Source organism: Canis lupus, chromosome X (assembly GCF_003254725.2).
Source record: "Canis lupus dingo isolate Sandy chromosome X, ASM325472v2, whole genome shotgun sequence".
NCBI lineage: Eukaryota > Metazoa > Chordata > Mammalia > Carnivora > Canidae > Canis > Canis lupus.
The window spans coordinates 10,090,904-10,116,931 of NC_064281.1; the positions used below are offsets into that span (position 1 = coordinate 10,090,904).

At 41.7% G+C, this 26,028-nt stretch overlaps 2 protein-coding genes across 7 annotated transcripts in view; one reads left to right on the forward strand and one right to left on the reverse strand.

Annotated features, from left to right (window-relative positions):
* Window positions 1-1,617: 1,617 nt before the first annotated feature.
* Window positions 1,618-13,805, reverse strand: TRAPPC2 (trafficking protein particle complex subunit 2). The gene is made up of 5 exons (XM_049107875.1): window positions 13,673-13,805; window positions 7,740-7,851; window positions 4,397-4,545; window positions 3,884-3,965; window positions 1,618-2,711 (listed from the first exon to the last, which is right to left on the reverse strand). The coding sequence occupies exons 1-5, from the start codon at window positions 13,792-13,794 to the stop codon at window positions 2,613-2,615; spliced, it is 564 nt and encodes a 187-aa protein (XP_048963832.1). The 5' UTR covers window positions 13,795-13,805; the 3' UTR covers window positions 1,618-2,612.
* A 12-nt stretch (window positions 13,806-13,817) lies between these two features.
* Window positions 13,818-26,028, forward strand: part of OFD1 (OFD1 centriole and centriolar satellite protein) — a 53,892-nt gene continuing 41,681 nt past the window's right edge. The window contains exons 1-6 of one of the 6 annotated variants that reach the window (XM_049107869.1): window positions 14,192-14,210; window positions 14,454-14,552; window positions 15,328-15,479; window positions 19,101-19,301; window positions 22,299-22,367; window positions 22,455-22,482. In XM_049107869.1, coding sequence (XP_048963826.1) covers window positions 19,134-19,301; window positions 22,299-22,367; window positions 22,455-22,482 — 265 coding nt within the window. In that variant the 5' untranslated portion in view covers window positions 14,192-14,210; window positions 14,454-14,552; window positions 15,328-15,479; window positions 19,101-19,133. Of the gene's footprint in view, window positions 14,211-14,453; window positions 14,553-15,327; window positions 15,480-19,100; window positions 19,302-22,298; window positions 22,368-22,454; window positions 22,483-26,028 lie in introns of all 6 variants that reach the window. The other 5 variants (XM_025436792.3, XM_025436780.3, XM_025436787.3 and 2 more) reach the window with 5 other exon arrangements.

A 26,028-nucleotide genomic window follows, 5' to 3' on the forward strand; every position in this document is an offset into this window, starting at 1 on the left:
CTACAATTAATTGATGGGAAAAGCTCTTCAACAAGAAGGGAAAGGTAGCTGCAGATAGGACTCTTGGGTTTTTAGAAAGATCTTTTGATCGGCTCGTATTACCTAAACAAAGATGAGAAATATTGAAAAAACAAGAGTTGGGAACAAAGCAGTTGGCGCCCGAGGTAGCAGGAGCCGTGGAAGCAGCTGCAAGGTCCCCAAGAAGCCAGCAGAAGCGGGGAATGTCTGCAGGCCACCCCTCCCCCGCCACCCCGCGCCAAGGGAGGAGAGGCCCCAGCGTCGCCTGCAGTGCCCGTGCTCACCACACGGCGCCAGGCTGGCTCTGTGACAACGTGTGCTTCTGTAGTTTACTCACGTAAAGCCTTTGAGACAGTTCAGCGTTAAGAAAAAAGCAAACTACTGAACTTGGAAAATAGACAGCTGTACGTCTGAAGCCCTTGTAGCAAATACAAAGTGCAATGTGGAAGACGGCAAAGTACAGTTCTGTCAGTGGGGTCATGTTTTTGTCGCCTTGTGAAACATTAGTTAAAACATACTAGATGTTCCTTAAAATTTTTACATTTCTGTAAAAATGTGTGCCTGCTTTCCCTTTAGTATCATGACACATGGACACCAGTGCTCTCACAATACCAGTGGCTTGTGGGGCAGTGACGTGTGAAGTAGAAAGTGGACCTGCGTCCTGTCTGTGGATTTTGAGAAGTCACCACTGAACTGGCAACCAGGATGGGCTGCTGTGCCTGAAAAGTGAAAGAATATGAGTGTAGCATGGGCAGAGCCAAAATCCACGGTCTCTCTACGTACACAGGAAACATGGGCACCAGTGAAGCGTCCTAGTAAATATCAGAATTGTGCATTCTTTGGGTCCCTTGAGGAATGCTGACATAGATTAGCAGTGACATAGTGCTGACACACACATGCTGAGTGGGGCCTCATGCCCAGGGCGCTGGTGACATCATCCCATTTCTCTTGTGGTCCTGAACCTTGTGTGACATCACCTACTACCAGATCCAAGCTTTTGCTGGCTTTTTAGCTTTCCTACCAGTCCTGGTTCCATCCTATCCACGTGCCCAGTGCTGCTTTTTGTCCACCCTTTCTTGGCCCATGTGTTTTCCCAATGCAGCTCACATCTGACGTCCCATCCGCACCCACACTTGGCACTGGCCTTGCTTCAAGCTCCTTCAAAGACGCAGTCGCTCATACCATTTGGTACTTGGCTACGGTAACATACTCACGTAGGGCTTGTGTGACTTGCTCCCATCGCACCCTCACAAGCCTGGAGGAGAGGATCATGGTTTGCAAGGTACCCTACAACCTCCTGCTGAAAACATGATGCTGCTGCTGCTGGCAGCTCTCTGCATCATGTGTTTACTGAGGGCAGAGCAAACTGTATCCGCTAAGTACACACTGCGGTTTCTCTGGTGAGCCTGGCTGAAACCCCTACTAGATTTCTAGCAGAGTATCTTTCTGCTCCCAAAGCTCTGGCACCTAGTTTGAGGTGATCTGAATTCTGGAAAATGGGTTAAGATAATAGTTTGTAGACTCTCAATAGGGGAAATAGGACTAAAACAGCGGTAGCAGGGTGAGCAACACTTAAAAAATTTGATTGAACTTCCACACTCTTGGACAAGCATCTTTATTTAAGAAATCAAATAAATAAATGGGGTAAACAATTATGACACCAACTTCACACAAGGGTCTGATACCGAACTTGGAATGATTTGCTCAAGTTGTTCAGGATAGAACAAAATTGAGTGCTCACAATTAGCACAGAAAATATCTGGTTATAGTACTTGTTTTTTAAGTGGACATTTAGTGGTTTATAGTAAGATCCCACTTGTTACAGGAGGCCACTCCCCACCCCTTGGTGTACAGCCTAAAAAAGCCAAGAATGCAAAGGTTAATATAAACTTTTGTTTACAGTTCCAGATTTCCACCTTTTTACTAGTAGAACTATCAACAGGTTCACTTAACTTTCAGTTTACTGTCTGAAGGAAAGGCAATATAAGAACATAACCTGTCACTTTGGTCCCAGCTTCCCATTTTATAAATATGGATCTAGGATTCTAGATTTTTAGCAGAATCACTATTCCCAGTCTTTGACAGAGGGGGGCTTCGTGGCATTTGGCACTGCAAAAGCTGCTTGCTTCGGCTTCTTGGGTAGTGTTATATATACTGCCTATGTGATTTTATAACTATTTCTAGACGTATAGAAGCCCATGTACATGCTATCAATTTCATTCCCTACTGCAGAGACTTTTAGGTTTAAATCTGTCTAGCAAAATCTTGACAATGACATTTGGTTCTGGATTGTGACATCAAGATCAAACTATCTGAGTAAAGTCAAAAGCTCATTCTTAATTTTTAGAATAAGGATATTTTCAAGGTTATAAAGAGTTTATAAATAACACTGTTCACAAGCAAATATTGATCTGTTGATAATCATAAGAAACTGAATGTACTGTTTTGAAATATACAAGAAACTTCATTAAGTTTAGATAAATTTAGACTAGAAGTAAACTTTTCCAGGCTATTTAATTAAGTTACTTACAATGTACACATTCCTGAGAATACCCCATTGTAGTGACATTGTGTATTTCCAAACTTTTCCAGATTCAACTTAAAAGGTGCTTCTTCCCAAGAAACTGAACTTTTCTGTCAAAAGCGCTTGATCGAATAGGAGAATTGGGTTCATAAAATGGATTCATTGCAAACTAGGAAAGAAGAAGGTATTAGTGAGGTTGTCAAAGTACAAAGGCTAACAAATCATAGATGTCTAGAAGGAAATTATTGTAAAGTTCTAAATCAAATCATCAAAGACATCCAAAACAAAAGTCTGAAGACCACATTAAGTTTCAACAAAAACGTTCCGTGGGTAAAGAGTAACGCCCCCTCGAGGAGGTTTGGGTCTTGGTGTTTGAGAAGTACCTGTGGCAAAACCAATGGTGGTATGATAAGTGTTGCCAATGTAAGCTAAATGAACTTTCAGGACTCACCCTTTGTGTGAAATAGTAATGTACTCCTATTAATTATAAATATATGGCTCAATCCCCTGTGGTACATAAAACTGAAAATCCAGCATATGCCCATAGTTAAAAAAAAAAAAAAAGGTATACTACATTGCTATTAAGTTGCACTTATGTAGCAATTTTTTTTAGCAATTAGGTTAATACTGTCCTTTTAACACAAGGCTAAGTGATCAGTTTCTTAAATAGTGTAATATCATAATATGTGTGAGAAAACTTAGAGGGCTAAATATTATTTGCTAATTCTGACTAGGAATATTACTGTGCAGATATGCAAAAACTCTTGTCTAAGTACAAAACATTTAATAGAACATACTGTTAGCACTGCATTTTAACCATAGACATCCTAGTACTATTTTATTCTTTCTAATTATCAAGAAATGTGAATGGCACCATTTTCCTTGAGTGACTATTTGGTAAACTGACAGTTTGTAATCTATGTGAGTGGCACCATTCTCCTTGAGTGACTATTTGGTAAACTGACAGTTTGTAATCTATATTTATTGCATTGTAACTTACTTGTAAAGTAGATGGAGAACATTTTAGATTGAATTATGAAGCAATTTCCTTCTGTAACCTGCTTCCTTCTCTTTTTAGGGTTCCCTAATAGATAGAATCAACCATCTGTGCTCAAAGGGGGAAACTGAAACCAATTTAAAAGTAACTACAGTGAGTTCTGTCCTAAATACATGGTAGCCTGGCAGTGAAGACTTGCCTGAGGAGGGAGTTTCCAGGGATTGTTCTGATTGGAGGAGATGAAAACAGCAGTACGAGGGAGTTATGGCAACAGGCCAGTTTCCTGTCAAAGTCAGAATCCCCTTTTTACAATCACATTGAAAAAGTTATAGAACATACCATACCTTTATGTATAAATCATAGACATCAGTAAAAAAGTTCTTTATTCCATCTTCTTGTCTTATGTCATGAAGCATAATAAATCTCATATGTGAAAGAATTAAGGTATAATCTTAATAGAAATGAAAAGTAGTCAGGTGATACAATATCCTTCAAACGAGTCACATGCATTGTATTTGGTGATGGAAAAGCTGAATATATAAACTGGGTTTGAAGTTAGGTTAGTTTCATTTTAAGAGGACATAATCTTTTTAAAAAAAATAACTACAGAACAAAGTAAAACCAACCTTATGGTTCAGGTTAACTTTAGTTTTATATGAGACTTGGCTTTAAAGTTATCTGTTAAACAAAATGTGGGTATTTTTTTCCCCTAAAAAAAAAAAAAAAAAGTAGCCCTCTAAGTGGCAATTTTTACCTGACACTTTGAAGTCCGGACTTGGAGTCTGGCATCTATGTCCTTTGTTGTTCTAGTTTGTTACCCCAACCTTTAGTTAGAGATCTTTATTTAAAAGATAAGGATATGACCTGCAGTAACAAATGCCGAAACAAACCACTCGTTGAACTTGTCCACAGTTTTCAGGTACATGTTGTTTGACAGCCACATATTCTCATCTACAAGGTCGAGAGCAGCATGAGCTATGAACTGGTTCAGATGACGATGATCATCCTGGATGACAATGTGAGTAGCACCAGATCAACTTTCCAGACAGCATCAAGAATGCCAGCATTTTATTCTGGAAATTGTATACATAGTTTTCTTGGGGGTGGGATGGCATCTTCTGCTTTCACTTCATTTATTACTATCATGGGTTACAAAAGATCTTAACTGTTTTCACATCATAGTCTTTTTAATTTGGTATCTAAAACTCAGCAAATAGAAACAGCCAGTGACTTAATAAATGAAATGTGTTCAAGAAACTATATAGATTATTTTTTTAATTTTGTAAGAAGGAAGTTCCCAAATTTGGTAATCATTTAAGCACATGAGGAAAGAATAGTAGGTTATAAAAAAAGAGATTCTGCTTTAAAGACATTCACATCTTTTTAGAGAAAGACGTGAAAAAATCTGTAAGTGGTTATGGCTAAAGGACAGCAATTTAGGTAGGCTGGAGAGCCAAGGAGGTGGTGAAGGAGAGCTACACAGAAATGATGTTGGCATGGATCTCAGGGTCGGCAGGGGAAAAGGGCAGGCCTTTTCACTGGGCCCAGGGACACTTGATGAGCAGTGGAGACAGCTGAGGAGGCGGTACTCTGAGGCTTGGCATAGGCCTCTTTCAGGTGAACGAAGCTTATGTGACGGGGGATCTGGGAGTGGCAGGAGGCCATGCTCAGCCCCAGCTGTGAGCAGTCACCTGTCTCAAGGGGAGACAGTCCTGTCAGAGCTGAATGTCCTCGTGGGCTTACCTGGAGGTGGGACTGTCCCACCATAATATGGAAAGGGAATTCACAACCTGGAACAGTCTTAGTCCTGAGGAATTCTTTATTTCATTTCTTTTTCTTATTTATTTTTATTTATTTATGATAGTCACACAGAGAGAGAGAGAGAGAGAGGCAGAGACACAGGCAGAGGGAGAAGCAGGCTCCATGCACCGGGAGCCCGACGTGGGATTCGATCCCGGGTCTCCAGGATCGCGCCCTGGGCCAAAAGGCAGGCGCCAAACCGCTGCGCCACGCAGGGATCCCCGGAATTCTTTATTTCAAACTAAAATTTTCGGGAAGCCTGGGTGGCTCAGCAGTTGAGCACCTGCCTTTGGCCTGGGGCAGGATCCTGGAGTACCCGGATCGAGTCCCACATCAGGCTCCCTGCATGGAGCCTGCTTCTCCTTCTGCCTATGTCTCTGCATCCCCACCGCCCCGTGTCTCTCATGAATAAATAAAATCTTTAAAAAAACAAAACAAAACAAAAAACAAAATAAATTTGTCAAAGAACACTTCTGTTATGGGTCAAACCAAATTCTTATGTTGACGTCCTAACCACTCCCACCCCACCCAGTACCTCAAAATGTGGCCTTATTTAGAAACAGGTCATTGCAAATGTACTTAGCACACTAGAGTAGGATGGCCCCTAATCCAGTATCACTGGTGTACTTATAAAAGGGGAATTTAGAAACAGACACATAGGGAGAAGGCCATGTGAAGACTAGACTTCCCCAGAAGCTAGGAGAGGGGCCTGGAACAGATCTTCCCCCAGCACCTTCACAGGGGGCCTGGCTTGCTGAACCGTTGTTCTTGGACTTCTGGCCTCCAGACCGGTGAGACAATGAGCTGCTTTTACTTGAAGCCACCCGGTTTGTGTGTTCTATGATGACAGCCCTGGGAAAGGAAACTTAATATGACCTCCTTGCTGAGGAGGCTGTCTTGTGACTGGGTGGAGGAAGGCTGCCAGTTGCCTTGGAATCCCCTGTACAGTTCAGGCATGTTTACTTCATCACATCACTATGACAAAGCTAATTTAATCCTTAGAGAAATGGATGTATTTTGTGTCTGGCTTACAGCAGTGTTTTCCATCACTTTACATGGATGATCAATTATGAGATTAGAAGAAAAATGTAGAAATGCTTTAGAAGGTGAGTGGTAGCAGGAGAAAGAACCATGGTCAAAGTGTGCAACAAAGCGTTTTCATACGCACAGCTTTGCCTACCACAGGTCCACAGAAACTATGTAAGTAGCCCTGTACCACAAAGCAACAGCTGCTACACAGACGCTTCAATACAAAGTTTTAAAGGAGCAGTGTGCTCACAGGAATGTGTGGAAAAAATGTAGCAAAGCCACCTGATAATACCCTAACCCAATTTCTATCTTATTTTAGTGGCACGATTTAAATAGTTGAAAAGCATCACACACTGGACATTATGCATTACAATTAATTTCAAAAATCAATTGTCTTAAAGGACATTAAAGCTTATTTTTGGAATTGAGAAAAACACACTTTAACCTGTCAATTTATTAGCAACATGGACTAGTATAGAAAGGTGGAAAGGCCCCAGGTATTCTCATCTCAGGATTCTACGTTTACTCTGAATGGCATGTTCTTGAGCCAAGCTTGTTTTTCTGGAAACATTACTGGCAACAAGAAAGTTGGGTGGTTGGGCAGCCTGGGTGGCTTGATGGTTTAGCGCTGCCTTCAGCCCAAGGTGTGGTCCTGGGGACCCAGGATCAAGTCCTGCATCAGGTTCCCTGCATGGAGCCTGCTTCTCCCTCTGCCTGTGTCTCCACCTCTCTTTCTCTGGGTCTCTCATGAATGAATGAATGAATGAATGAATGAATAAATAAAACAAACCTTAAAAAAAAAAGAAAGTTGGGTGATGTCACTGGGGAGGACAGCATGCGGGCACCACGCAGCCAGTAGGTGGTGCAGAAGGTCACTGAAAACTGCCATATTCTCAAGGGCAGCAGGACATGGAAGCAAGGGTCTCTTTTAACCCTCCCAGGTGTAAGTGGACCTATTATGTATGTTCTGATGAAAAAGGTAATTCACTTGGACAGAATGGGCTCTCGTGGCATTTCCAGTCCTAACAACTGTTTTTCCAGGCCCGCTCCAGGTGAACTATGTTTCTATGTGCTGAGGGAGCAGCTTTTCGGAATGATTGACAGTGAACTACATATCAGAGAACAGACCCTGAGCATCCTGCTAGTATGTGCCAAATGTGTGCTGAATTAAAGGATGAATCAGCAACTCAGAAGATGTTCCCTGGCGAGCTTCTATCAACCTGTGGGACTGCAGAGCAAGCCTCATTTAGTTGTGGTGGATTCCAGTTACCTCATCTGTCCAGATCTCTTTCAGTTGTAAAATAATGCCACACTATTATTATTACAACAGTATAACAGTTCTTACAGAATTTTTTAAGGTTCCATACGCACTTTGGATTCTGCTTTTCCAGCTGGCAAAAATTCCATTTCGAAAACTGGATTATCATGGTGGCCAACAATTACAAAGTAGAAGCTTCCAGACATTGTCTTCAATATGTAGCTCCTAGTTAAGTGAAAATAACACATATTTTTAGTACTCTATACCAGTTAGCATTATTAGCACTAACACCAGGAAAAATTAATAAAGGGTGTTGATTTTGTCTTCTTCCTACTTGAAGACCATCTGCTACAAATTTAAGTCTCTGCAAATGCAGGAGCCTATGATATGCTTCCTCAAACATTCATGAGAAAGACATGAGGCGCCTGGCTGGCTCAATCGGTGGAGCATGTGACTCTTGATGTTGGGATCATGAGTTCAAGCCCCATGGTGGATGTAGAGATTACTTAAAAAAAAAAATCTTTAAAAAATAAGAAAGGAAGACACAATTTTGTATTCTAGAAAAGATGGAAGAAACCATAAGCCAAAGAGAAAGACATCTAAGGCATTAAGTGTTAAAACTGTTGTTAATAAGTTTGCTAAGGAAATGAAGAGAAAGTGTGGGGGAGGCATTTTGGAGGGGGATCAGGGATTGTATGGCTTTTAGCACAATAATCTGGATGGGTAGAAGGATTCATATATGAATGCATGTATTTTAGCACAGGGTCTTTGTAATCAGACAAAGTTAGGTTCAGATCTAGCTTTGCCACTTTCTAGTAACGTGACCATAGGCACAGTCCTTAAATTCCCAGTGTCAGTTTCCTCTTCGGTGAAATAGAGGTAACAATCATAGATCCCTTACAGTGACTTTGAGGATTATACAACAATGCATGTGAAGCACCAGGCACGGTATCTGGCTCATAGGAGGTGCTCAGCATGTTACCTAGAACAACATGGAGGAGCACATGCACATGGAGATGTGCTGACTGACTCTTAAGGCCTCCATGTGGGGCAGCAATCTGGTTAACTGAGTATACCATCTCAGAGAATGTATGGTGAGGTGTGTCAGAGCCCAGGGCTCTTCAAGCCTCACTAGAACTGATTCACAGAGACCATCAGAAAATCTGAAATGTATTTCCTAATGAATACAACCTTTTGTTAAGGAAATCAAGGCAGAGCTGGCACTTTTAACTCTGGAAATGGAAGGCCCGTGACTGGAAGAAAGGGCAAATAGGACGTTCTTTGGGCATGACGAGGTAAATAGGATTTAAAATGCTATTTTGGGCAGGTATTGGCACATTACAGCCTGCAGGCCAAATATCTGGCCTCCCATCCTTTTATTGTTGCTGAAGGCTGCCTTTGCCCAACAACACGATGACAGAGTTGAGCAGTTGGGACAGAGACCATCTGATCCTTTACAGGGAGAGTCTTAGGGATAGATGAGGAAAAGGCCCAAACAGTAAAACTGAATAACAAGACAGGCAGGAATGATATGAAAGCTCCGCAAAACTAGGAGAAATAGCTACAATTCTCAAGATTGAAAGAAATTCTCAAGAGGGAGAGGGACGGGAGCTTTAAATTTGAACAAAGTTGACAAGATGTCATTAACTGGAATAGGTTTCATAGCTGGAGTTTGCCAAGGGAAGGGATCAATTTCTTCAGTACAAACATTTAAGAAGTAGCAGAAAACAATACACATGTAAGGAAGCTAGCCCTCATTCCCATGCCTGCATCGTGTCATAATAGGGTGAGGGTAAACCGAAAGGGAACCGAAGGAAATACCACATAAAGGTTATGTCATAAATGCTCCTGCTGGGCAGAAACTGAACTTTCAATAATTTGGTTTCACAGCAGCCGAAGGACTCATATAAGTATTTAATTCTATAGGCAAAACTGGAAGGTGAAGTGTCTCAGGAAGGGGATGCACCTGTATCTGCACTGTCTGAAGTGATAGCCACTGGTGGCTCTTGTGCCTGCAGATCTGAATTTTTGACTCTAATTTTAATTAATTTAAATTTAAACTTAAGTAGCCACCTGTGGTTAGTGGCTACTGTATCAGACAGTAGGGCTCTGTAACAATGATTTGAAGCTTTTTTTTTTTTTAAGTTCTGCAACCTCTTCTACCTTCCCTCCCTCCACAGAGCAAGTACTACTTAGAACTCCAGGCTGTAATACAAATTAAGCAACTGCCGTGTGTGTGTGTGTGTGTGTGTGTGTGTGTCTGCTCAATTTCCCTATCACCTAAAATAGCGGCCCTTCAAGTATCTCCAAAGAAGACTAGGTCTCCAAGTGTGGAGGACAGAGCGACACAGAACCTGGCAATGGATTAGCCTGGGGAACTGAGGAAGAGGGAAGAATCAAGGATGTATCCAAATGCCTGACCGAGGTGATCAAGCTGAAGAATATCAAGATGAGTCTGTTCACCAAGAAAGGAAATAAGGGAAAAAAGGGGATGAAATGAACACGTCAATTTTAACAGGCGGTAGTAGCCAGAATAGCACGCCCTGCTCTGTCCACATCCTGATCTCAAAGGTCTTTAAAGGGGGCAGGCAGGGAAGATAAGCCCAAGAAAGTGCAAGGACAGGAGGGTCACAGAGCTGCAATGCAGCTGGTGTTGAAGATGGAAGAAAGGGCCAGGAGCCAAGGAAGGTGAGTGGCCTCTAGAGGTTGGAAAGCACAAAGCCGATTCTTCCTGACAACCTCCACAAAGGTACACGTTCCTGCTGATACCTGGATTCCAGCCCACAGAGACCCGTGGTGGACCTCAATGTAAGGTAATAAATTTGTGTTATTTAAGCCACTCAATCTTGTTATGGCAGCAGATAACACACGTCAGAGCTGAAAAAGCTGTAGGAATGAGAAAAAACGAAATACTCAAAGTGCTCACAGAAGGTGAGTGCATGGGACGCCTCCATAGCTCAGTGGTTGAGCGCCTGCCTTCAGCTCTGGATGTGATGCTGGGGTCCCGGGATCGAGTGCCACATCGGGCTCCCTGCGTGGAGCCTGCTTCTCCCTCTGCCTGTGTCTCTGCCTCTGTGTGTGTGTGTGTGTGTGTGTGTGTGTGTGTGTGTCTTTCATGAATAAATAAAATGTTTAAAAAAAAAAGGTAAGTGCAGTGTGTAGGAGACTAAGGACAAAGGGAGTGTCCCGTTTATCACGGAACAAGGGTTTCAAAGTGCTGTGGAAGGTTGGAGGGAGGAAAGGAGGGGGGGAGAGTGGTGCACCAATGGGAAGATAACTAGGGATACTAAGGTAGGTGTTTTTCTTTCCTAGCATGACTCTCTAAGGCTTACCACAGAGCTCAGTACCTAATAAGCACTCCATGCCTATGGAATGGAACTGCGAGGAGGGGAGCAATAGTGGGGACAGTGCCAGGGAAAGCTGGAATACAGGAGTGGGAGGCATGCTGGGATTAAGTAGCCTCAACACAGAAGAGAACTTTCTAGTGCTGAGGCCCTCAGCCTCAGAGGCCTGACTGATGAAGTCTGATGAAGTGATTAACAACACCTTTGTGAAAAGTTGAGGTTTAGGCAGTCGTGAAAAAATTCTCCATGACAAGAGACTGGAGTTGTTGACTGAATGGAGTGGCGCCAAGACACTCACCTGGGATGAAAACAGCAGCTGCCTCTGATGGCTAGGTGATGGAAACCGCTTGAGAGAGTGCATGACAACTGAAAAAATCAAAGTGGTGATATAGGAGCTCCGGACTACCTTGAACTAAAAGAGGACACTAACTAGTGATGAACATAAAAAACGAGACCATGTATCTGTGAGGCTGGCATGAGAAGGGCAAAAGCACAAAATGAATGGAAATGTGTGAAATAAGAAAAGAGCCTTAGAGTACAATCAGGAAAAAGGGGAGAAAGGTCAGCTGGTACATACAAGGATGCAGATCTGAACTTGAACTATCTCAAAGAGCCTGATTTTTAAATAGCAACTGTGACGAAAACAAAGTTAGGTACACTGTGAACCTGAAGACAGGTATATTAAAAAAACAAAACAAAACCCTCCCAATAAATATGGGCCTTCAAGTCTCCACATATTTTCTATTTTGGATTGACAAATGTGATTTTATACTAATCAGCAACATGAGAAATCTCAGGAACAAAAGTTACACCATCTGAGGTGTTACTATTTTCAGAAGCAAAGGCTTCTCTTCTGTAATTGGCTACTTTTGGACTAGATTAAAACCCCAAGAGAAACACGCATTAATGCCAGTCTCCAGTCAGATAACATGCTAGGAGCTTTTTTTACATTAACTTCGTTAACCTGAATCCCCAGACAAAAATAGAGTAAGTGGTTATTCACTCATAAAGTACCGGTTATGTGAGAATAAGTCTTGCCAAACTTACATTGTCTGTTTTGGAAGAAAAATCCAGGAGATGGCAAATAATTTTACGACGGAACCTGGTATCTCCCTGAGAAGTGGAGACGGATAGCTTGAATTTAAGATCCTGGTACCCTCAGAGCTGGGGCGGGGCGGGGCAGGGCAGGCAGCACTTGCTATTTGTTGAGTGAGGGACCACTCTCACCTGACTTGCATGCTCAGGGAACTTAAGGTTCTCCAAGTCAGCTGACAGCATGGGGTCTCTAGGGAACCTTTGAGCTTGACCTTAACCTAGTCCTGTTCAATATTTTGAATCTGTAAGTGGGAGACAGTTTCTCCTGTTCAAGGATAATATGTTGGGATAGTCAAGACACTGGAAGGCAACGCTAAGGATTCAAAAACTTCTCCAGGCTAAGAGAACGTAGGTGAAAGTAACAATAACAAGATAGAGTTTAAGAGAATGCAAAAACAAGTCCCGTGTTTTAAAAAGAAGAAAAAGAAAAAAAAAAAAAAACCCTGTACAATAGATGAGAAACCTAGGTTCAGAGCAGCTTATTTACTAGATTTCAAAGTTTACATTATTCACAAGCTCTAAAAGGGGGCAGAAAGCTAATGGCAACTCTGGCCTGCATTAAGATAATGTGCTTTTAAATAATCATATTGCCAGGGAACATACTTCCTTCTGGGAAGCTTATTTTATATTTTTAAAATATTTTATTTATTTATTCATGAGAGATACAGAGAGAGAGGCAGAGACACAGGCAGAGGGAGCAGCAGGCTCCACGCAGGGAGCCTAAGGTGGGACTTGATCCCGGGACCCCAGGATCACGCCCTGGGCTGAAGGCAGGCGCCAAACCGCTGAGCCACCCAGACTGCCCTGGGAAGCTTATTTTAAAAGGATTAATAACTGTGAACTGGGTGCAGTAAGGAATGCTCTGGGGAGAGCTACTGAAGGAACTGAGGGGGGAAGAGGAAAAGGTCTTTCTGGGGGTGGGGAGTGAGCTACAGCAGGCGCTGACTTCAGATATAATGTAGGCTAATGGAAAAGGAACTGAACCAGGGATGGCAAACAGGTTACCGCTGGTGAGCCAGTTTCTATTTAACTGGTAGTGACGGCCAGGACCTGGTGCTGATAAGCCTGAGACAACGATCTGTAGCAGGAAAGCGGGCTGTGATCGAACCGCAGTACCTACGCGAGCGCCCAGTAATGAGCGCTGGACTTGACAGACTTATTCCAAGCTGCCCAGAGATCAAGCTCAGGGCTGCTCCTTTGAGGTTACCTGGGAATCTATTCGGGTCAATGTTAGGCACTTTCTCACACACACACGAACTACCAGGCTAGGCCCCAGTGAGACGATTAATCCCCTCCCATCACAGGACATCGTCAATGAAGAACTTTCCAGCTCCAAAGAATACTGCAGCCAAGTTTAAGAAGCCCCCAGTTAGATGAACGACCTAATGAAAGGCTAAATGAAGCAAAGGCCCTGAGCTGGCCGACGCTTGCGGGCTGAAACGCGATGTGCATTGGCGGGGTGGCCTGTGATGAGATCAGCCGAAAGGGGACTGGACAGGTCCGACCCGGCCGCCTTCAGGCGGGCTAGAGACACAGCCACAACTCGCGGCGCGCGGGGCCGGGGATGTCCTCGAAAGCTCCCGCCCCCTACTCACTCCATCTCCTACCTGCCGCGAGAATCCGACAATCGCAACAGCCACACTTCCCAAGGCCGACCCGCGCCGCGCCGCGCCGCGCCCCCTGGGTCGGAACTCCCCGAGCGATCCTCGCGAGAGTCCGGCGGTGGCATCTCGCGAGAGTCCGGTGTTGGCGTCTCGCGAGAGGAGGGAGGAGCTTCCGGCCAGAGTACGGCGCGTGCGCAGTAGCACTCCCGGCTTGGGCCGTTCCGTTGGGCGGGCCTCGCGGAGGGGCGGGGTCAACGCGGAACGCGCCGAATTCCTGCTCCTACGCGTTTGTCTTCTGTTGCCTCACTACCGGTCCCCGCCCCCGAGGCGCGTGGGAAAGTCTCCTGTGGGCCACGACTCCGCCTACCCATGGACCGCCGAGAAAGGAAGTGCGAATGGTCTACAGTTCCTAGTTCACAGTGAGAGGCGGAGTTCGGCTTCCTTCTTCTCGACTGCCCCCAGGCGGAGACTGGGCTCCGGAGGCCGGGATTCCCCCTCTTCCTGCGCCTGCAGCCCTGGCGGGGTGTTAACTCGGGCCAAAGTAGGATATAATGCAGGGTTGGGGGGAGTCGGGAGGCAGTGGGAGGCCGACACCCGAGGGCCGGGGTAGATACACTGGCCCCTGCTCCGGGAGCGGCGGAAACGTAGCCTGTTTGTTTTCGTTATAGCTCCTTTCCCCCTGATCGGCCTCCTAGAGTTTCCCTCCCTGGAGGCCACTCCTCTGTTTTCAGAAGTTCGCGCTGCGTCTGCCCACCAGGTAACCCGTAACGGTTTTTTCTTCCAGACCACAATGCCCTCCAAACCCGACATGTTGAGTCAAGATGAACTGCGAAAAAAGTTGTACCAGACGTTTAAGGATCGGGGAATACTGGACACACTCAAGGTATGAGCTTTATGCATCTCTTTTACAGAACTTAGGCAAGTCTAACCTGTAACAGGCACCCAACGTTTAAATACACCTAGCTCTTGCATTTTAAAAAGAGTATGACATAGATTGTTTTTGGTGAATTACATTTTTATGTTCCTGTGTAACTCTCTGCTCTGGACCACAAAAGTCTTGAAAATGGCCTAGCGTTTGAGTGGTCTTAATATATTGAAGTAAGAGGCTTATTGGACTGATATTAAGGTAGTAGTGGATAGCCACGTAAGGTGAACATATTCTAGTAGAGGTGGACTTGGTTTATAAATCTGGCTTGCAAGTCTTGAATGAATAGGTTTGTAATAGTACTCACTTTTGAATGAAGGATTTTGACAGCATATAGAAAACATTAGTTACTACTTACAGTAGAATAATTTAGGCAATGAGAAACTTCTTTAAAATGTATTCAGATGTATAAACATTTGAGCAGCAAGCATTAGTATACATTGTATCAACACCAAGGAGTAAGAGTAGCTCAAATGTTTTTGTTACTGGATACGTTTCAAAAGTATATTTTAAGATGTTAAGGGGGCGCCTGGGTGGCTCAGTCAGCTGAGCCTCTGGTTCTTGGTTTCCTCTGAGGTCCTCATCAGGATTGTGGGCTCCGCCCAGTGTCAGCTAAGCACTGGGGGCGGTGCCTGCTTAAGATTCTGCTTCTCCCTCTGCCCCTCCCCTCCTTAAAAAAGTCAACGAAAACTGAGCTTTTTTTTTTTTTTTAATTTTTATTTGTTTATTATAGTCACAGAGAGAGAGAGGCAGAGACACAGGCAGAGGGAGAAGCAGGCTCCATGCACCGGGAGCCCGACGTGGGATTCGATCCCGGGTCTCCAGGATCGCGCCCTGGGCCAAAGGCAGGCGCCAAACCGCTGTGCCACCCAGGGATCCCGAAAAGTGAGCTTTTTAAAAACCTTCCTCCCTCTCCCATTGTTTTCGTAACTTAAAAAACCTTCAGATTCATCTGAAAAATATGGAAAGACGTGGAGAAACATCATCCCTAATATAAACAGTAAATGGCATAACTGTAAACCCCCCCCCCCAGGATTTTAAGTAATCTCCATACCCAATAAAAGGCTCAGGCCCACAGCCTGGATGGAGACCCAGAGTCCCACACTTCATCAGCTGAGCCAGCCAGGTACCCCTCCTATATAATCTGATTTTCCTGTATCCTTTAAAGTTCCTTGAAATCCTCATTTTCAATGGCACCAGGCTTGTCTTTGAACGTATGGGTAATTTATGTAGCAGTCCCCTGTTGAAGATTTACGTTACACTCAGGTCTACACATTCCTTTAATGCATCTCTCATTTTTTGCCTAGAATAGGTTACGTGACATTACTGACCTAGAAGCCTGAGTTGTTGTTGTTGTTAAGATTTCATTTATTTATGAGAGACAGAGCAAGAGAGCAGGAGGAGGTGCAGAGGAGTGGGAGAAGCAAGCTCCCCACTGCGTGAAACCCAATGCAGGGCTCAATCCCAGGACCCTGAGATGAACCTAGCTAAAGTCAGACACTCAACCTACTGAACCACTCAAGGCCTGAGCTTTTTTAAGGCTCTCAGTATATGGTTCTTGTCCTAAAAAGATTGTAATAGTATACTACCAGCAATTTGACAATGCTTATCTCTCCAATGGTATTGTCATGACTTTGTTTAAACACTGGAAAAACTTTATTTTAACTTTATTTTAATATTCCTTTAATTATTGAGGATGCCCATATTTTCTGGTGATTCATATGTTTTCTGTGGATTGGCAGTTCATGTTTCTTGCCCATTTTTCTCCCCAGGGGTGTTTTATTAACGTATAAGATGTGTTTTATTTTTTTTTAAGATTTTATTTATTTATTCATGAGAGACCAAGAGAGAGGCAGAGACACAGGCGGAGGGAGAAGCAGGCCCCATGCAGGGAGCCCGACGTGGGACTTGATCTGGGGACTCCAGGATCACGCCCTGGGCTGAAGCAGCACTAAATCTCTGAGACACCCGGGGCTGCCCCTAAGATGTCTTTTAATAGAAACTAAATCTCTTTTCCATTTTTTGCAGCCATACTTTATCTCAGTGTTCAATTTTGATTTGATTCCAAAAATATTGATGTTATGTTTTTAATATGGCCAAATCTATTTTTTTTCTTTTGCTGGTTATTCTCAGTTCTTCTAAGAGAACTAATACTCCCTTTTTATTTTTTAAGAAGGCCTTTTTTTTTTAAGTTAACTTTAACCCATTTGGAATTAGTTGTAGTGTATAATGCATTAATGTGGTTTTTTATGTAGAATGGTCCTTGGATTCCTGGCCATGGCATATTTTCTTTTACTGTGCTTCTGAATTAGATTGGTGTTTTATTTATAGTCGCAAATGATACTGACCTATCCTTATCCTTTTTAAGTACTCCTTGTTTGGATTTGGTATCCAGATTCTGCTAAGCTTGTTCACTTTACAAATGCAGTCTATCTTCTGGAGAAACATTGTTTCTTTTTTCAGCTGGCTGTTCAGTTCTGTTATTCCAGCTTTACCAATGGCAAGACAGATCTTTACTTACTAAGTCTGGGCTAATTTTTGTTTTCTCAATTCAGTGACTATGGCCTGAGTGAGTTTTAATTTTAATTTTATTTTTTTAAAGATCTTTTATTTACTCATGAGGGAGAGAGAGGGGGAGAGACCGGGAGACGGAGATAGATAGAGGCAGAGACACAGGCAGAGGGAGAAGCAGGCTCCACACAGGGAGCCCGATGTGGGACTTGATCGTGGGACCCCAGGATCACGCCTTTGGATGAAGGCAGGCGCCAAACCATTGAGCCACCCAGGATCCCTGAGTTTTAATTTTTAAAATTCATTGAATTTTTAATGGCCTAATGAACATTTTATTTGGGTGTTTTTGAAAAGAATTTGTGGCTAACTACAAAGTCCAGTACCCATTAAATGCAATTTATCAAGTCTTTTTCCTTATTTTGAGTCTACCCTAATTTCCAAGAGAGATGTGCTGAGGATCCACAAGTCTCTTCTCTCCCAGTTTGCCTCCCCACCCACAATAATTGTACTTCTATTTTAGGAGCAGTAATTCTGAGTGGATTTCCCTCTTTGCATTGGCTGTTGGAGAGCCCCCCAGCCAGTTTTGGGATTCCTTCCAACAAGTGCTAGATGGCTTGCTTTTTGTGTTTGTTGAGCTGGGGATTCATCTGTAATATTCTTTGCTTTTTTCCTACCCTCATTTTCATCTTTATGCTTCTGTCACTCCTCTAAATTTTAACCTATTTCAGTAGAGTCTTGTTTGCAAGACCCCTTAAGTCATTTTATTAAGCTGGATCTAAATCTTTTTTTAAAAAAGATTTTACTTATTCATGAGAGACAGAGAGAGACAGAGACACAGGCAGAGGGAGAAGCAGGCTCCATGCAGGGAGCCTGATGTGGGACTCGATCCCGGGACCCCGGGATTGTGCCCTGAGCCGGAAGGCAGATGCTCAACCGCTGAGCCACCCAGGCGTCCCCCAAAATACATTGTTAAAAATATATATATGTGTTCCTTAGTTGTTACAAATCTAATTAAATCACCTCTAAATTTTACTGGTGGAAGATGCTATAATTTCTCTTTTTTTCAGTTACTGAACTATACTAGATGAGGCAGAGCATATGTATTCTAAACAGAGTACAGGTTTTTTTTTTTCCTTTTTACTGTGGGACTTTAGATGTATTCCGAGGCCTGTTCTATACTGGTAATTATATGCTCTTCTACTCTTGAGCTAATGGCTAAAAGAAAGAGGTATAACAACTCCATTAGTTTCTTGCTTGGATTCTATTAATATGAACTTATTAGATATAATTTACTGCCGAACCTCCTGAATCTAGGCAGTGTACTCTTAAGCTCAGCCCAGTTGTGTGTTTCCAAAATAGACTAGAACAACTACCCAGTAGTCTGAGTAACTTAGGGAATTTTGTTAAAACTCAGATGAATAATGCTCATATTAAACCTTGAGAAAATGACCCGCTTTGAACTGTAATTTTCTCATTTATAAAATGTGAGAAAATTACTTCCATGTCTTGAGATGTAAATACTGTATGCAAAAGTACATCGTAGTAAGTTTTTTGGATTTACTGATTTCTCTCGCGTATGTGAGATTTCTTTTTTTGGGAACCCAATTTTGTTTTGGTCAATATGCCCAATATTTTCATATTCTCCAGTAGTCCACAGAAAAGTGAGTAAGGGACAGAACTGTCTCCTGTACTTGGTATCCTGACTAAAACATCCTGAAATGGGCTCCTGGGGAAGTGAAGTTAGAATATACATGTGTTCTGGCTCACCACAAGATAACTTGGAAGTTGGTGAAAACGAGTTTCTTCTTTCAAAACTCATTGAGCTACTTGTGTCACATGGTAACACAACGTGTAGAGGATGGTTCCTAACTTTTGGTCATGGATCTGAAACCATTCTGGAAATAATGATGCTAATTCATGCGACAAATCTGCATACCTCTAGTGAAATCCTGCTGAAAAATTTTTCACTCATTTCATTTTTGTTTTTTGAGCTAGACACAACTCCGAAACAAGCTAATTCACGAATTGATGCACCCTGTGTTGAATGGAGAACTGCAGCCCCCGTCCGTTTCAGTGGAAGGGAGTGCCCTCTTAACCAGCGCTTCTAACTCTCTAGTGGCAGATTACTTACAGAGATGCGGCTATGAGTATTCGCTTTCTGTTTTCTTTCCGGAAAGTGGTTTGGCCAAAGAAAAGGTAAAATCCTTCCTTTTCTATTTTTGAATTTTCTGTTAACAGCTTCTTTCTGCATAATAGCTGAGTATTCCTTCGCTAGCAACGTCCGTTTCTCGGGCATCTCCGAATTCACATCATATAATGTAACAGAGGGGAGTACTAAAGTTGATTATTATCAATTCCTTGACATCTTGATTAGTCTTTGGTACAATTGTGATGTGTAGAATCACTGTTTTGAAGCTAGAACTGACCTCCCATTCCAAGTAGTCTACTAAGACTCCCAGTTGCCATTTACGTTGAATGTCTGTTGTAAGCTTGTCACTGTACTAGTCACACTTCAGGTGTTAGCTGTTTTACAACTGAGGAACCAACCTCTGGAAAAGTGAAATAGTTTGCTCAAGGTCACATGATTTGTAAATAGCAATGCAGGGCTGTAAATCTAGATCTCTAAACTGTGTTCTTACTACATTAAAATCTTTTCACATATTTCTATTCCTTGGGATTACCCAAGAGAAGTGAGGGATACAATAGCTTTTAAAAATCTGTGGACTACTCAAATAACTAAAACACCTGTGGTTTTTTTTTTAAAGATTTATTTATTTATGATAGACATAGAGAGAGAGAGAGGCAGAGACACAGGAGGAGGAAGAGGCAGGCTCCATGCCGGGAGCCTGATGCAGGACTCGATCCCGGGACTCCAGGATCGCGCCCTGTGCCAAAGGCAGGTGCTAAACCGCTGAGCCACCCAGGGATCCCCAAAACACCTGTTTTTACCTATTTTCTAATTTATGTTCAATAGTAATAGTGGAGAAATAGTCATACTTGATTATTTTAAAGGCTGATATAGCAAACTTTGCCTATTTTTTTTAAATAGACATAATTTTTTAAAGCAGTTGAGGTTCAGAGCAAAATTGAGCAGAAAAGAGGCCATCCCATATATTCCCTGCTCCCACTCATGCACAGCCTCCCCTACTAGCAACATTTTTTAATTAAATACTTGATTTTTTTTTTTGTTTTAAGAGAGGGAGGCAAGGAGGGGCAGAAAGAGGAAGAGAGAGAATCTTAAGCAGGCTTCACACCCATTGTGGAGCCTTGAGCAAGGCTCGATCTCATGACCCTGAGATCATGATCTGAGCTGAAATCAAGGGTTTGATGGTTAACCAACTAAGCCACCTACACGCCCCCATTATATACAATTTTCCAATAGACCCTACATTGTCACACCTTACCACCTGTAGTTCATGTTTATTTTCATTTATTTTTCAAAATATTTATTTGAGAGAGACAGAGCACACAAATGTGCATGCAAGAGAGCAGGAATAGGGGGAGGCAGGAGAAGCAGACTCCCTGCTAAGCAGAGAACCCAATGTGGGGCTCGACCCCAGGACCATGACCTGAGCCAAAGGCAGAGCCTTAACCAACTGAGCCACCAAGGTGCCCTTAAAGTCCATAGTTTAACTCTTGGTGTTGTTACTGTATTTTTATTCCTTGTCTATAATTGACCAAAAGTTTCATATTCAGGAGTTTTAAGAAAATAAGAACAACGTTAGTATTTGAAAATTCAAATGTGCTGTATTTATTTCTTAACAACCAAATTTTCTTTATCAACATTAGGAATTCTTATTTGGTCCATCAGTCTTTAAGGTTTCTTATTTATTTATTTATTTATTTATTTATTTATTTATTTATTTATTATTTATTTATTTATTTCACAGACAGAGAGAGAGAGAGAGGCAGAGACATAGGCAGAGAGAGAAGCAGGCTCCATGCACCGGGAGCCCAATGTGGGATTCGATCCCGGGTCTCCAGGATGGCGCCCTGGGCCAAAGGCAGGCACCAAACCACTGCGCCACCCAGGGATCCCCTGTTTTGTTTTTTTAAAGTAAACTCTATACCCAATGTGGGGGTTGAACTCAACCTCAAAATCAAGAGTCAAATGTTCAGGGCACCTGGGTGGCTCATTTTGGTTAGGCATCTGGCTTCCCCCCAAGTCATGATCCCACGGTCCTGGGATTGAGCCCCACATTGAACTCTGCTCAGCAGGGAGCCTCCTTTTCCCTCTCCCCATGCCCCCCCACCATTGTGCTTCTGTAATCTCTCTCAAATCTTAAAAAAAAAAAAAAAAAGGTCACATGTTCTACCAACTGAGCCAGGTGCCCCTAACTTTCCAAGTATGTTTTAGAATTTTGCTTATTGCATGAGTAATAGTGAATTACTTAGTTGTTACAGTAGTAGTTAATCCAGTCCACATACTTAAAGGTTTCTACTCTAAAATGCTGTGCAGAATATTTTCTTTAAAGGAAAACCATTAAAAAATAATAATAAAGGAAAACCATTTGAAAACCTATCAATGTTCTCTGGGTAGACTTAGTAAAAATAAGTATTATAGTATAAATATATATTAAGAATAGTGACCCAAAAATGTTTAAAACTATTTTGTGTATGCTTTAGTTATTCATTGTTGTAAAGACAATAAAACTTCATTTATATTTTGAAGCAATATACTTTAAAAACTTTCTTGCAGTTAGGAGACCCTGGAAATTATATATGTATTCATTGGTTCATCAGATATTTGTGTGTTTATACTCTGTAAGGTATTAGCCATTTAGACATATTAGAAGTATTCACTATGAAATATTTGGAGATTAATTAGGTGATCAAGAAAAATATTGGGCAACCTGGGTAGCTCAGCAGTTTAGCACCACCTTCAGTCCAGGGCGTGATCTTGGAGACCCGGGATCAAATCCCATGTTGGGCTTCCTCCATGGAGCCTGCTTCTCCCTCTACTTGTGTCTCTGCCTCTCTCTCTCTCTCTCATAAATAAATAAATAAAATCTTAAAAAAAAATTTTTATCCTTGTGACTTTAATATGTTAATAATATAAGAAAGTGCTTCAATTTTACATTATTAGCATGGTTATAAATTTTTAAATGTAATCCAAAGCATAATTGTCTTCAGAAGCCTCCTAGTTTATCATTTAAACACCGATGTAAAAAAGTCTAATTTTTTTTCTTTAAGGTACTTACTATGCAAGATCTATTACAACTCATTAAAATCAACCCTGAATCCAGTCTCTACAAATCACTGGTAAGATTGTTTAGTTTTTATAATCTGCTTTGGTCTGTTAATTATAACTGAACAGTTGAATAAAGATGAAATATTTTCTTTTAACAGATCTCAGGATTTGATAAAGAAAACAAAGGTAGGAGCCTTCATCTTTATAAAAAAGAAATAGCAAGATTTTTGTCATGTACTTTTTCCTGCAGAACTATGAAAGTAATAATCTTGAGGGATATGAGTACGGAATTTAATATGAATTTGATTTTTCTTTTTTTTCTTTTATTTTTTTTTTATTTTTCCATGCTGTGACAGTACCTTACCTTTTTATCTTTTTTTTTTTTTAATCTAACTTTTGAAAAAGATCTTAAGTAATCTCTACACCCAACATGGAGCTTGAAATCACGACCCTAAGATCAAGAGTCACATGGTCCACTGACTAAGCCAGCCAGGCACCCCAATACCTTATCTTTTTTTTTTTTTAAAGATCGATTTATTAGAGAACACAGAGGGGGAGACAGGAGCAGACTCCACACTGAGCAGGGTCACCACCCCTCTGATGATACGGGGCTCGATCCCAGGGCCCTGGGATCACAACCTGAGCTGAAGGCAGACATCCAACCAACTGAGCCACCCAGGCATCCCAGTACCTTACCTTTTAAATAAATAGAACAATTCATCCAATTTGACAATGTAAATCACTTCCCCAAGTTTCATTCTTCTTAATTGCTCTTACTCAAAGAAGAGACAGAAGTTGTTAAAGCCCTACAAATGATTTGAAAGCTACTTTTTGTAAAGACAGCCATTGTTGGGAACATTTCCACACACACAAATTAACAATGTTAAGGCTAGGTATCTTTGTATCCCACACCTCTCCCTCAAGTAGTTTACAGATTATTAATATTTGCTTAAAGAATGAGGTATCTGGTCAGTACTAAGTGTTAAATATATATATATTTTTATTAAGTATTTATGTGAGCCTGATAAATTGCTTTAATCTTGGCCTTGATAACCTTCATAGAGTCCATAACTGCCATGGGTGCCATACCATGGGCTGGGCTTGATGATGGACTTTGTAGCATGAACTTAAACTGGTAACTTGCCTGTAATACATATTCTTTAGGTCTATTTTAAATAATCTGTAACAATATATAGCAGCCCTTCTGTGTTGGTGTGCTTTTGGGTTTTGTTGCCAGTATTGCTACCATCCCCAGTAGGGCATTCATTTAGAACTTAGCATTCAGCAAACATTTGAGTACTTATTTTCTGCAACCATTAGTCTATGACTTAATTACCTAGTCTCTTGGGAGTAATGTTACCAGAGGATGAGTAAATATGATCACAAGACCTTCCAGAGTACCTGCAGCATAGGACATCCAAATTGAACTTCAGTATGGTAAGTGGTTCTATATTCTGTATAGAATATAGAGGCAGTAGCATCTAATATAAATTCCCTGTAATGATGGGAACGTCTATATCTGCTATCTGATGTAGTAGCCACTAGCCACATGTGACTATTAAACATTTGAAATGTGGCTAGTGTAACTGAAGAACTGCATCTTAGATTTTAAATAGCCACATATCCTACTGGGCAGGACACAGATATAAGGTGTAGATATATGTAGCTTAACTATTTTTTCAGAAGAAAACTTGAGGCCTAAAGGGATATTAAGAAATAATCCACTTACTGGTATTTTATGTTACCTTTATTTATTTATTTTTTTATGTTATCTTTAAAAATAGTTTTTTGCCTTTATACACTCTGTTCAAATGCTTCTGGTTCAGAAAGACATGTGGTGAACAGCTCTTACCAGCTTTACCCAGCATCCTAGTTTAAGTTCTGAAATTCAGAAAAACTATGGATAGCAGACATGGTAGGCATCCTCATGGCAAGATTTGGGTAGAAGTCTTTGCTAACACTAAAACAGCTATTTTTAAAATGAAATAACTTTAAAATTTTGTGGCTTCTGATTCAAAAATTGAGAACATCGGAAAATATGTAGGGAGATATATTGTACCTAACTGTTGTTTATGCCCTAACAGAGACCCGTAGTTTTATTTTATTGTATCTGTATTCAAGGGTGCTGGGTTGTTGAATGGCCATACTACTTTTCCCCTAGATTCCACTTACCCATCCTTTCCACCCCTAACTTTTCAGAGATAATGCTGGAAAAAAAGCTGTGCAGAGAATTTGGACATTGGCTCCTTGTTTTCTGGAACTTAAAACCCTTATCTGTGATGGGTAAAAGAATAGCTACATATATCGGTGGGACAGAACGGGCAAGCCCAGAAGTCAATCTAGACAAATACAGTTGACTCTTGAATAACATGGGGGTTGGGGGCTCTGACCCTCCCAACCATGTCCATTACGCAGTCAGAAATCCATGTAGAATTGTTGACTCCCCAAAAACTAATAGCCTGTTGACTGGAAGCCTTACTGATAACATAAACTGTCAACAGATATTTTGTGTGCTAAATGAATTATATACCGTACTCTCAGAGTAAGCTGGAGAAGAGAATGTCATTAATTAAAATGAAGGGCAGCCCGGGTGGCTCAGCGGTTTAGCGCCGACTTCAGCCCTGGGCCTGATCCTGGAGACCCGGGGTTGAGTCCTGTGTCGGACTGCCTGCGTGGAGCCTGCTTCTCCCTCTGCCAGTGTCTCTGCATCTCTCTCTCTCTCTCTCTCATGAATAAACAAATAAAATCTTAAAAAAAAAAAGAGAGAGAGAGAAACTAGGTTAACAATACTGTCTTGTATTGATTTAAAAAGAATCCCCATATAAAACCCGTGTTGTTCAAGGGTCAACTGTATAGTCAAGTGATTTTCGACAAAGGGTGAGGGTGGTTCACGGGAAGAAGGATGGTCTTTTCCACCTGCGGTGCTGGAACAATTGGGGCACTCATACACAAAAATGAACCTAGACACAGACCTTAGATCTACCGTCTATTTTAGTTCTCATACAAGTTATAAGTTTAAATGTCGAACTATGAAACTTAGGTAAGAAAACATTAAAAAAAAATGTGACTTTGGGGTTGGCGATGAGATAGAACACCAAAAGCATGTATATGAAAGAAAATTAACCAATTAGACTTTATTAAAATCAAAAACATCTGCTCTGAAAGATACTGAGAATGAAAAGACAAGCCCCTGACTGGGAGAAAATATTTGCAAAGGACATATCTGATAAAAAGACTTGTATCAAAAATACACAAAGAACACTTAAAACTCAACAGAAAAAAACGGCAAAAAAAAAAAATACATATATATATATATATATATATATGCAGTAAAGAGACAACCCAGTTAAAAAATTGATAAAGGGCACCTGGATGGCTCAGTTGGTTAAGTGCCTTCAGCTTGGGTCATGATCCCAGGGTCCTGGGATCAAGACCCACATGGGGTTCCCTGCTCCACAGGGAGCCTACTTCTCCCTCTTCCTCTGCCTGCCACCCCCCCCCCCATTTGTGCTCTCTGTCAAATAAAATCTTGGGGGAAAAAAATGGGTAAAGGATCTGAACAGACATGTCACCAAAGATACAGAGATGGCAAATAAGCATACAAAAAGATGTTCAAGGTCGTTTGTTACTAGGGCAATGCAAATTAAAACAACAAAGAGCTTTCACCATATTCCTGTTAGAATGGCTGAAATCCAGGCTACTTACAACAAATGGTGAGGATGTGGAGCAACA